Raw genomic sequence first — 13,039 nt, forward strand, 5'->3', positions numbered from 1 at the left:
AGATTCCTTCTTCATTTATCATGCACTTCTAATCCTTTTGGAAGAAAGAAAGGAGTGTTATCAGCTGCAGTGGGTTAAACTTTTTATACATATGATTTTGCATACGGTTTTACTAATGTAACACTGCATTTTAGTGGGTATCATTCAAAGCAACTCTTGAGTGTTGATGCTGACGTACTGAACATTTTTGCAAGGAATTCAGTGCCTTGCGAAATGAAACAGATCAACCATGATGACCTTTTCAGACCTGCAGGATAAGGAAAGGTTTGCAGGTGTGAGATAGTTCAAAATAAGGCTTGTGGCCATTTTGTTTGTCTTCCTGGATGTTAAGGTGCATACACCTGCTATTTACACAGTCATGTTTTGGGTTCTTCTTAGACGACATCTGTGATATTCTGGCCAAGTAGCATCATGTAAATTTTGTTGCTAGCAGCTGTGGCATTGGGATTTCACTTGCCTCCCTGCAGTGAGAAGTTGTTATGAGGCCTTTGCCATACTGACATAACACTTGAACTCCCTTGAAGATGTGAGTGGTGCTGATCCCTTATCAGTCTGCCTGTCTATAGATTTTATACTGCTGCTTTTCATTCACACACAGAATGATTTTCCACAGGAAGCTAGCAGCAAAGGAAAACTTCCCTAACAAAATTCTAAAAATCTCTGGCATCACTTTCTTCTGTGGATCAAACTCTGCTTTGCCACCAGAGATTCAGCTACACATTTTTAAGAGATTGGTAATTTAGGACTCCAGATAGTTATTCATGCAGCTTTCTCCATGACAAGGACGGTTTTGTACCAAGGCTCGTGATTTCAGATATGCTAGGAATGACATTTCTTAGGTATCATTGTTCGCTATAAAATGGTTTGCTAGTATGAGTGCAGAAATGATAAAACGTGACCTCAACTAGCAGAAAAAGGTCAGAACTCTCATCAGAGAAAGTGTTTTTCCAGATTAATACTCAAATGCTGCTGAATTGTTTTTTGTGATGGTGAACATGTGTGGGTTTGTTTTGTGTATCGGTGGCAGGTTTCTGTTATTTTACTAGGGATCATTGGTGATATGTAATTAGATTCTTGTCATTGAGTTTGTGGAAACATGTATGAGAAGTGCTTTCACTGACAGGCCGATTTCTTTGAATGGCCATAGCTTAAATACAAACCAGACATTTATGCTGTTAAGAAAGTTCATAATAAATTTTATTCGGTGCTGAGGTCCCAATCCAGTAAACTGAGCTCTTGCTTCGTCTGTTCAGCTCCTCTTTGAGTGTTGTTGGAAGGTCGTGCTGCTTGATAAGGGATTGCTCTGGGAGACAACCACCAGCTAAGTCTTGAAACTGAGAACACACATTTGTTTATGGTCATAGAATCATTTAGGTTGGAAAAGACCTTTGAGATCAACTGTCGCTATAGTAGGACTAGGTAATTGCTACTAGGCAATTTCTCAGTTAACTAAAAATCAAGTACAATTCAAAACATGTTAGTCAGGGTTTGGGCATACAATGCCATCAGTCAGACACCGTGTTACTGATCTGGTGGCCATGGTGTTGGTGGCTCTTTGCCTCTTAGTTCATGGTGGATAGGCAGAAGGACTCTTCAGTGATGGGAAACCAGAGCTAAGTGAGGGTCTTCCCTCTTGCCCAAGCTCCATTGCATGTAGGCACTTTTCCGTGCAACCTGTTCCAAAGGAAACTTTCTCATTTGCAGATCAAAACCAGTGTGTTCTGGCTCTTTGAGATAGCAAACTGATTGCCAGTTGTGTGGTACCTTCTAATTGTTGCAGACGTGGTGCTATTTTATTAGTTTAACTATTTTTATGCAATAACACCAAGTGAACAGCCTGTTTATGTTTGCATGCGAGGCAGATAAGCTAAATTACAAACAGGTCTTTATGCTACAATGTCATTTGTATTTTTCCTCACACTGTTTGGCTTTTGAAATGATTCATGCCAACACTCAGTGTTTCCGATTGCTTTGAAAACACAAAATATCTGTATTTTAGCTAGGAAAACATTAAATAGCTTTGACTGCCTTTTGCAGGAAACTCTTATCTTTGATTCCTTAGACTCTTTTGTATGCATTGGTTATGTTTATGTGGAAAAGAGTTTTGGGAAATACATTTTAACCCTTTATTATCCTGTTGCAACCTGTTTAAAATTACACACATGTTCATGCCAGGGTTGCACTGGGTTGATGAGGTGCCTTTGGACATGCCAGGGGTTGCATAGAGAGGATTCAAGGCTGTTGCATCTTGGTGTGTGTTTGATCATTGCTTGTGCATTCTGTTATGGTTTCAGTAGGAAAACTCAGTTTAGCTTCAGTAGCAAGCTGTACTACTTAAATGCGAATGGAATAGTTCTAGTGCAGAAATTAGCAAGTACATTTGAAGTGTAGATACTGTATAGTCAAGTGGATGGAGCACTAGACAGGAGTCTGAGAATAATATGTCTTTCTTCAGCCTAGACATTGAGTCATTGTGTGATGTCTGGCAAATTGCTTCAACTCCTGGCTGTTTCGCCCCCAGGAAGCAGAGGACTCTGCTTTATAAGAGCTCTAAGAGCTAGTGTAATAAATAATGTTTATAATGATACGGTTCTCTGGAAAAGCTTGGATAACCATCTTCAGCAACGGCGTTACTTTGCATTTGTTCTCTTAACTGAATGGAGGTTCGACATACATGATTATGTGTTTCAGTTGGGCAAACTGATCCTTGATGGACTGGTGCAGAAGTTTTAGTGACTTTTTTTTTTTTTAACTTGTAAACAGAATTGTTATTTTAATGAGAATAAAGACCTTTATAATTTGAAGCCAGTTGCCGACAGAGGGTTGCAAATTGTTAGTGCAAGGTTAAACTGATTTACAAATGGGGAAATGTTTACATTTTAAGTATCTTTTACATTGTGATGGAAACAGAGTTGTGTTCCTCCTAATAAGACATTTACATTTTATTTTGAAACAGAATGGTAGCTGCTGCTGAAAAGATGATGAAACTGTCTAAAGATGGACAGGAAATCAGATCCATTTTTTTGTGCTTGCATCACATCCTGCTACCAAATGATCAGTGGTTGCCCTCCTCAACTCTGGTCTGAGCAGATTTGGGATTCTGCAGTGGTGTGCCACATGTGCCATGGCTATGCTCTCTGTCTGTGCAGTAGTTACTATATTTCAGGCTGGCCATCTCTGAGCTAGTGGCAAAAGAAACATGCATTGGTTTTGATTAAACAAAACATAAGCTGAAAACTATGATAAATGTTGCCTGTTACCTTTTCTGCATTTTTTATTTTAGTATTTTCCACAGGTGCCCAGATACCTACTGTAGCAATATATAAAGCCATAACGTTCATCTTCCTAGGCAGGACATAGCTTAAAAAACATAAGGGTGACCACTGTCTCCTGAGGAATGGACCAGCAATTACTTGGTTTGAGCAGTGATTACACAGAACAATGATCAGCTGTACTGTATGTGCTGCAGGAGCTCATATTATGAAGGCTCAGCAAATGCTAGTTTGTCCTAGATATGTCCTTTTTGCTGTCTGTCATGTGTTCCCATAAAAAGCTTTAGAATATACCTGAACGGGGCTTTTAGAAATTATTCTGCTGGTTAGTAACCTGTAAGAAAATACCTTTTTTTAGAACATTTTTATTTTCTCTACTCTTGGGTCTCATTCTTCTCTTTTCCCCTGGACAGATCCCTGTGGCAAGAAAATATCTTCAGCTTGAATCCTTTTTTTCTTTGCTGTCCTTTTCAGTTAATTTTCAAGTCACTTACATGTATTCTATGTCTCCACTTGTTCTCCCAGGAGATTTCAGACAATGACCTCCTACATTGTAGATCAGGGGTTTTCTGAAAATGCATATGAAGTAAATTGAGCAAGATGAGAACTAAATAATGTTAATTAATTCACAAATGTTGTATTATACAATTATATATAATGTTTGAAGAGTAGAAGCACCTCATAATAGCAGGGATCCAGATTATGAATATCTCCTCTACAGTGGTCCCTAATGAGTTAGAATAGGTTTGACCAATTCTACTCTCATGCAGTCAGTCCTCACATACCAGGCCTTGAAAGGTCAGAGCTAGTGGGATCTAAAAATCTGCTTATAGTTTTGCTTCGATGAGTTCCTTAACAATTGAGTCAAATTGATAAAAAATTAAAAAAAGGAGAAGGCAATACCAGATGTTGATATTATAGCTGTTATTTCCTGTTGCTTTGGTCAGAGGTTTCGTGCTGTGAAAAATTTTCAGTGGGAAGAAATCTTCATAGACTATAAAACAGGACTGTCACTAGACACTTGTTTTGCGTCTTACTCTAATTCTCCAGTTCTTTGGGCAAAAGTGGGTTATCTCTGACTGCTCTGCAGACTGAAGCATCTAGGGAATGCTGTAACCAGTGCTTTGCTGTCTTTCTCTAGAGGACTCATTGCCAGCTGGAGAGAGACAAAAGATAGTGCTCCCACCAAGTCAACACTGTTCCTCCCCTTTCCTCTTCTGTGAGTGAGCTGATGAAAAGACCTGCTAAGAGAAGCGCAGGCTAGCTGAGAGTTTTCCCACAATCTGGGAACTAGCTGGCCTGATCCAGCAACTGTTTGGTCTCTTACTACTTATGTCTGACACAAATGTGTCATCACATAGGAGACAAGCTGACATGTAAACTGCTTTCCTATAGGCAATGCAGGTTTTTGCACAATAAACTTAAAAGGACAGAAACAGTGATACATTTTTATGACATCAGGAGTCCCCTAGCATTAAATTAGGCAATTTTATACCACTACTAAGAACCATCAGCTTCTTTGCTAGCCTGTGCAGTTGCTTTCAGTCATCTGTTGAGAACATTTCTTAAATCCTTGGGTTGCCTTCCAGCCCTCTGCTTTGGTTAGGAACACACAGCAGTCGCAGCAGTTGGGACTGAAGGCATGGCTTGAAGTTACAGGACAGTGTTATGGAAAGTTTTGGTTATTTCTAAGCTTGATCGACAAGGCATCCATGAAGTATTAACATCTTTGCACTAAGCCATTTGAAAAACAAGATTTCCCAAAAAGTTGCTGACAGTGTATCTCCAGGATACAAAAGAGTTTTGTGCAGTAATGCTCTGTAAGCTCCTGGAACTCTTTAACCTACTATTCTACCAGGCCCCATGTGTTTGCCAAGTTAAAGGGAGAGAAACGTGGCACAAGAGCTGGTGTTATGAAAAGGGTTGTTTAAAAAATGAATGTTTGGAAATTTTTTCTGCAGTCCAAATGGGGTTGGATTACATTGTCTTTTGTTAAACAGTGACGTTAACCTCTGAGGTAAAACCAATTTATCGCCTAAGTAATGTTGAAGTACGTTTGGAAAAACAGGCATTTTGAAAATCCAGAATATCTGTATTTCAGAACTGGGATACAGTGTAGAATGAGAGTGTCTGAAGTATGTTACAGGTAACATTTCCAGAGTCTTTTTTTTTAATCTGGAACTGCATTTTTCAATGGTTAATAGTTCAGAAGCCGTTCTGACACAGGACGTGGCTTCACTGGAGTCACTATGGCTGTGCTGTGCATAGAACCATACTACCAAAACCATCATACATATTTTGTGTTTTATAGCTCTGGGTCAAATTGTGATGAGCTGTCATAAGAAATACATTAAGTAGTTCACAGGTGGCAAGACAAGAGCCTGCATCATGGTGCAGGTGGCAAGCACTGGCAGCTGATCCAGCTCCTCACTCAGGCTTCGTAACCCCTGCTGAACTCGGTGCTCTGATGATAGTATTTCTTGCAGTAACACTGCTGAGAGCTGGTGAGAAAGCACTGACCCCTTCATGAACTTCACAGGCTCCATATGCCAAGACCTGAATTGCCACCCAGATGCCAATGAGGTCAGAGAGCCAGAGGAAGATGTTGTGCAAAGCATCCTCTGGAAAATACGCCAGCTTTCACCTTCTTCTTCCCCCCTGGCCCTGGCCTGTGGAGATGCTTATGATCACCAGGGGTAATCAGGCAGGGTTTCTGTGTGTGTTGGAAGTGAGGTTGGGCCCATCTAAATCTGTGCTCTTGCTTAATGTGCTTATGTTAAAATTGGTAGCAAAGGATTTCCATTCTTTTCTGTGTCTCTTGCTCTGTGCAAGCATCCACCTGGCAGCTCTGAGCTACACGCTTCTTTTCCAGCTCCCCCCTTCCCTGCTAGCCAGTTTCTCTTTCTAAAATTATTTAAGCTAGACTTAGCTTCTTGATGTTACCTCATGCATGAAGAAAAGCAAATGCACTCTCTGTAAAAATTCTCCATGTTAGTCTTCTTTTCTCTCCTTTCCTACTTCTTGTGCTGTAAAGAGATTAAGTGTTTTAGCACAAATTGTTATAAGGTTATGCTAATTAGAATAGCCAGTAGCCTAAAGAAATGCTAAGTAGGTATGGCTTTGTGGGTTAATGATGGTAATGATAATGAATTTATAGCAGGCTAGAAAGGCTCTACAACAACAGCCTTGCCCATCATTGCATTCTTCTAGTATTTCCTTGTTAGGTTTTTTTGTGCATAAGACATACTGTCATCTTGAATGGGTTATACTCCATGCAGATAAATATTTCGATCATGCGTACAAGTAATGGACTGTTAAGTCTGTCTTTTAAAATACAAGTTCACAAGTCAATTACCAAAGCCTCTTGATGTAAAACACACTGTAGGCAGGACAGTGGGCTGAAAATTATATTTTTACAATCTTTGCTTGGAAGTGGATTGCAATTAAGGAAAACAGTTGTATTCCTTACTACTCTTTGCTCTGTAAACTGTGTCTGTCTTCTGTTTTTGTGCTGCAAAGGGACTGCCTTCTCAGGTTATTTTGTATGACCGCAAGTTGGACACTGATGTCCTTTTTAGCCTGCATCTGTGGTCCAGTATGTCAGTGCTCCATGTTGTAAACCTTATTGTGCTAAAAGTGGATTTTGCAAAAAGGTGAAACATACTGAAATACCTTTGTCTTTTTCAGGATATTAAAGTTTTGAACAGTGCCTCCTCAAGAAGTGTGACAAGAAATGGCTTTAGGAAACAATACCCAGAGAAGTTATTCCATCATCCCTTGCTTCATCTTTGTTGAGGTGAGTGCATCATTCAGTTGCCAAGCCTACATAGAAGGCAGCTCTTCCCTGCAGGCATTAAGTTATTTGTTGGCCATTTTGTTTGTGAGGAAGAACGCTTTCTTTCTTGATAACACAAATATCCATCTTCATAGTCAGTGCTGTCAAGGCCCCCTGAACACAGTCCTGCATGAGTTAGCCAGACCTTAGGTACAAGAACAAGGAAGTACTGTGTTTTCAAGGCTTGCCTCTACCCACTTTGCCAGCTAGTCCTGTGCTATTTGGCAGATAATGGGCAGTAGCTGCAGGTGCAGGTTATCAGCAGGTGATTCCTCATCTTCCCATTTTTCCTCAGACCTGTATCCATCTTGCTGCTGCACCAAGACCAGGCTTTGTTTAAGGAAACATCTGATCTCACAGTCTCATAGTTCATAGGCTTAGGAAGCAACACTCAGTTCTGATTTCAGTTCAGATAAGACATAAAATTTACGTGAGGCATGCCTATTCTTTAAGTGTTATGAAGGAGCTTGGCTAGCACAGGGGCTGTGAATTGACTAGCAGTGAAGTTACAGGGGTGGTTGTTCCCACAGTGCAGTATGGCCTCATGTCTTTATTAAGGATAGATGTGATTTTTTTAATTGCCTTATTATTTTACTCTGTACAAATTGCTTTTTTGTGGTGCTTCTTTTACTTAGCCTAACGCTGCTGCTAGACTGACCAAAATCGTTATCCAAATCAATGGTTGTTCAATTGGTGCTTATAAGGCTGGGATGGTTTTCTTGATAAGAGGGGCAACTCCAGATTTCCTAGGAGGATGAAAGCTTCCATCAGATTTAGATGGTGAAAAAGAGATAACTGCCTGTGACTGACTGTCTTCAGAGCCACCTGTCGTATGTAGCTTGGATGCAACACTTGCTCTTTGGCCCAAATTATGAGACAACTTGTGCTCTTCCACAAAACAAGCACTAAGAACAGTCAGAAGATTAATTGTAATGCCGGGTATTGTGTAAGACTTCTCCCATTTCCACCGAAATCTTGGAAAGGTTCTGCAGCATCAGGTGTAACGGGCACTGTGAATGGTTGCTTTGCAGACTTCCTGAGCACTGACCTTTCCTCAGGGACATGGGAAAGCATGCAGTGGTATCCAGGACCTCTCTAACCCTTACTTACCTGGAGTCCCCTCCTCATAGCGTCTTTGCCAGCCAGGAGGTACAGTACCCTTATATGCCCTCCTTACTTTCTGTACTACCAGCTTATCCCCCAAAAACACAGTTGGATGATCTCTGGGTCCTTTATCTAATGTAAGTAGTAGTTTTCCTTCTGATATGAATGAGCCTTCCTTGCAGGAGGAATCTGGTTGGAAGATGAGAACAGAGGAAAAGCATGATGAAACCACTAGTAAAGCTTGGCAAAGGGCTGTCGCAGCTGCAGCTGTGGCAGGCACCAGTGTGAGAAGGTGGCTGAGTCTTGCAGTGCTTCACAGGGATTTGTCAGTGAAATAAATGTCCAGCTTTCTGGGGAAACTGAGGGGCTGTTCTGACTGGGACAATGGGTCACTACTTCATCCCGTCTTCTAGAGAAAGAAAGGTTAAATATGGGGGGGGTGGGGAAGCAATAAGCTCAGAAGAAACCAAGTAAACACCATCAGCAGCGAGATGTCTCAAATTTATTGCTTGAACAAGCAGCTCTGAAGATTTTTAGTCCTCTAAATGTATGAATGATGAGCCTGGTTGGCAGCCTATGATAGAGATATAAATTGTCTTTCCTCTAGACAGGACTGGCATGAATATAAGAATAAATCTTTTTACAGGAGGAAGAGAAAATAATTTTTTGCCCTGTAAGTGTACTTTCCTTGTCCTTTCATATACTTGCCTTGCTGATTAAAACACAATTTTAAATTAAAAATCCAACACAGCAAAGTAGTGTCTGAAAAGATATTCTTTCTGCTACATTTGATGAAAACATGTATTTCTTCCCCCACAGTATAGATTTTTAATATAACAATATTGAAACTACAAATTCATAGATTTATGTCAAGTATTGTAGCATTAAACAACAGGAAGTCTTAATTTCCTGCTGGGAATGCAGATGTGATTGATAGTAGCTATTTGGTCTGAAAAGTCCATGTAAATCTTAAGGCACACTGATGGTGTTTTTCTTTTCCTACTGCCACGCTTCTGAGACTAAATTAAGAGCTTTTCAGATGAGCTACCCCAGACAGCAAGCCCTGTGCTGGATTTCCTTCCTGGATTAGGATGGGCCCTATTATTGTAGCTTTGAAGCAACCATGAGAATTGTTTATCTGTATGATACCTTGAAGCAGTTGCTGAAGGTGCACACAGGACAGTTAAAAATAATGTTGTGAGCTTTCCTGATAACATTCAATCTAGCAGCAGACATGTTAGCTGATCATGAGTAGTATAAGACATGGTCAGTAAATATTATCATAGGCCTGTTCCCCAATATGTTCTGCCTCCCCCATTGTCTTCCGTGGAATGTGGTCCTGTGATTAATGTTTTGAGGCATTTGCTCTTCAGAAAAAAATGCTAAGCATTGATTGTCATGTCAGATGTCCAGCCAGTAGATACCTGCTAACTGCCCAGTATGCAGTGTGTATTCAAAGAAGTTGTGAAGGGAGTGGTGAAAATGAGGTGTTGTGAACAGTTTGGACATTTTAAATGCTTCAGTCTGTTCAAATGTGACGCTTACAGTTTCAGCAGTTACTTGCATTTCCTTTTCATCACACTGAACTAACTTGTAGCAGTTATTTATTGTGAAACCTGACCTGAAGTTGACTGGCTCATTATAAAAACTTAAACCTTGTGTGTGATGCTACAAATTCCTTTTTATGTTTAAATCACAAACTTTTTAATAATATTAGAGATAGCATGTGATATCTTACCTATAATGACAGAAATGTTAAATCAACATTTTCAGTCCCTAATCAGAAACACAATGTCACATTGTGAGTAGATTTAAAAGCTAAATAGGGAATGATTAAACTAGTTTTTAGCCACTTACCAAATCTTAGTCCCTCTCCCAAATAAAGCAGGCAGATTTCTAGATGGTTTGTTACTGTATTGTAAGAGGTATCATTACGGTCTGGCATTTGTTACCAAATGTCTGTGAGGATTTGCTATATTACATTTTGTTGAACACATAAGCAATTAATTATGATGTACAGAAGACTCTCCTTTCCCCTGCCCCCCTTTGCAGCATTGCATGCAGCCAGCATCAGTGAAAGGAGTCTTCAGGAGGCTCTCACCCAGCCCTGGTTTACATGTAAGAGGTTGCCACAAGATGAGACTCATTTTGTTGCTTGTTCAGTTGACAATGTGCCACTGCTTTAAGCAGTGTACAGATGGTTGAGTACCTGGTCTATGAGGACTGATGCTGTTAGCTGCAGACAGTTGTTAAATAGCAGTGCAAAGAGCAGGATGCCCTACTCCAGTAGCTTCCAGAGCCCTTTGGAGTCAGTGATGGACCCAGAGCATGCAACAAAAGCTACAGAGCTCATAGCTCTTGGTACGCCCTGGATCTATCCCAGCAAATGCAAATAGTGCACAGCAGCCTGTTTGAGGATTTGTTGTTGGCCAGCACTGATCACTGAAGTGGTCTTACTGATTGTAGGCAAGCACGAGAGGATGTAGTATAAGCAGCATCTGGGATGACAGTAAAAAATTTCTCATATATGCTTCCTTTTTCACATACTTTTGCCTTGTTGTGGCATTTGTTGCCAAAACTCTTTGTGGAGCATCTCCTCCCTCCTTTACCTGCTGGGACATGCACAACAGAGTGCTGTCAGAAAAATTTTTAATGATGCTTCTGCACAGCTGTCTCATCATTTTGCAACCCCGTCTTGAAAGGTTTGATCCAAGCAGTGCTTTGTTACATCTTTCCATATAGTATCTGCATTTGTACTGGGTGAAGGTGGGAAAAGATAAAATCACAACTGGCAGAGGTGTGTTTTGTACAGAGTGGTCCAGTTTTCTGCAGGAAGTGAATAAATTGTCAGAACAACTAAGATCGCTCAGATCTAGGTAATGTCAGGTGTAGAAGTGGGGCAAGTGCAGTGCCTGGCAAATTCCAGGTTCTCTTCTTAGGGGACTGGTGAGCTACACTGAGGTCTTGATCTAGCAGTGCTTTGCATGTGCTGTGGTCTTTCTCTGTCTTTCTTCATCCTATTCTGAGTGTTAGCCTTCTGGGACAAAACTCATGCTAGGTGGGTGCAGGAGAGCCAACTACAGTCTGGCTTTGGATTTGGTGGGTCAGAGTGATTATACTTGCTTTTGCAGCATACTTGATGCTTATCATTAGTGACAGGAAGCGTAATGCAATGTGATAATTGCATTTTCTAATAGATATTGGAAGGACAGTTGCATACTATGAGTAAACTGCATCCCCACAACTTTACGTGACTTCAGAGGGAGGGCACGTGAACTTTCAAGCCATTGTGTCTCTTTGAATGGTGTTTTTTAAAGAAGCAATAAGAAGGCAACACTTGCTCTTTTTCCTGCAAAGAAAACTCTCTCATCGCTTCTGAATCAACAGCAGTTATAACTGTAACGGCTCTCTAGATAATAAAAGGAAAAAATTATTCTGGAATTTCTGCTGATGCGGTGCTTTCTACTTCCTTTTTCTTCCTCCTCCTCCTCACACTGCAAGTCCTGGCTTGAGGGCTTGAGTTGTTTCAGGGGGTGTGTTATCCAAGGATTTATTTTCAAGTACAGTTACTTCTAAAGGAGTCAGGCGCATCTGAGGTATGTTTTTGTACATGAAAACACTGCAATTTTCTGGCACCAGCTTTAATTAAATGGTCTTAAGCTGATCAAAGAGTTACTGAATACCAAGTGACTTTAATATGACTGATGTACGTGCCACATTGTGCTTTATTGTGGATTATTGTAATTCTGACATTGACAAGGTGGTAGGGGCAGAGTCAAATAAACAACACTATTAAAACTTAAAACATTGGACATCTTTCAAATTCTGTAATATGAATATCCTACTTTTCCACATTAAATCCATTATTCTGCCCTCAGGAAAGCTTTTACAGGCAGAGTGGAAACACTTTCTTCTTGACAACTTGATATATAGTGCATTGCAAAAGACTGAAGATTTTATAAGAAAAAATCTCTTCTCCCATTTCTCTCCTTAAATAAAATGAAAAATTCTGCAAAACACAAAGCTCTAGTCTTGCATCTATACTGATGCAACTTTGAGTTGAACTGTAGGTATGTTACAGCCTAATAGGTTCCCTGTCACTACAATCAGTGGAGTAAATTTTCCTTTAATTTCTGCTATTTTAGTTTTGGACAGATTGAATCATCTTCAAGTATCAGTTCAAACATAATTTAAAAAAAAAGTTTCAACTTACAGAAGCACAGACACTTACAGAAGGAAAGCCTACTTGTTTCTCTGACTGCCTACAGTTTCCTGCCAGTATTTAATGTAGTCAAGCCAACAGCTGAACTACTCTTTAGCAGGAGAATTTCTGCAATACTGAAATCATTACTGTAAGCAAGACAAGTGCCTCTTGAACTCCAGTTTGTTATCAGCACCACAGCAGGGTTTAGGAAGTTACAAAAAATAAGTGAATTTAGAACAGTCGTGACATAGGGAGCACTTTTTTAATTCTAATTTTTTTTGTTTAGATGTTCTGAAAACTCAAAAGATTTTGAACATTTGGTTACTGTCTGGTGCCCTCTCATTTTGAGCAATGTTTGCTAAGTGTGAAATACCTTTTTGTGTGTGCTGTGGTCCTCAAAGCAACACTTGTAAGAGGGTATGTATTGAGGGTGACTTTCTATTTGTGTTTCTTTCTACAAGATTCACTACTCTCCTAAGAAAAACTTGCTGATTGCGTTAGAGCTTTGATGATATGATTAACATTGCATAAAGGACATACGAACATAGGATTGCAGTTTTGGATATTCAAAATACAGGTTTTAATTTTGGCAAGGTAATGTCCTGTTCTCCTAGAAAATGCCAA

General features: G+C 40.0%; 1 protein-coding gene and 1 long non-coding RNA gene across 6 annotated transcripts in view; one reads left to right on the forward strand and one right to left on the reverse strand.

Annotated features, from left to right (window-relative positions):
* LOC308056144 overlaps positions 1-13,039 on the reverse strand; it is a 271,689-nt gene that overhangs the window by 226,678 nt on the left and 31,972 nt on the right. The window lies entirely within an intron of this gene.
* The window catches only part of PLPPR1 (phospholipid phosphatase related 1), a 133,785-nt gene that overhangs the window by 58,605 nt on the left and 62,141 nt on the right, over positions 1-13,039 (forward strand). For all 5 annotated transcript variants that reach the window (XM_080371040.1, XM_080371035.1, XM_080371036.1 and 2 more), the window contains one exon: positions 6,960-7,068. Coding sequence is in view for 4 of the 5 variants with exons in the window: in XM_080371035.1 (XP_080227161.1) it covers positions 7,006-7,068 (63 nt within the window). In the remaining variant the exon portion in view is untranslated. The remainder of the gene's footprint in view (positions 1-6,959; positions 7,069-13,039) is intronic.

This window comes from Falco punctatus (assembly GCF_963210335.1).
Source record: "Falco punctatus genome assembly, chromosome: Z".
Classification (NCBI taxonomy): domain Eukaryota; kingdom Metazoa; phylum Chordata; class Aves; order Falconiformes; family Falconidae; genus Falco; species Falco punctatus.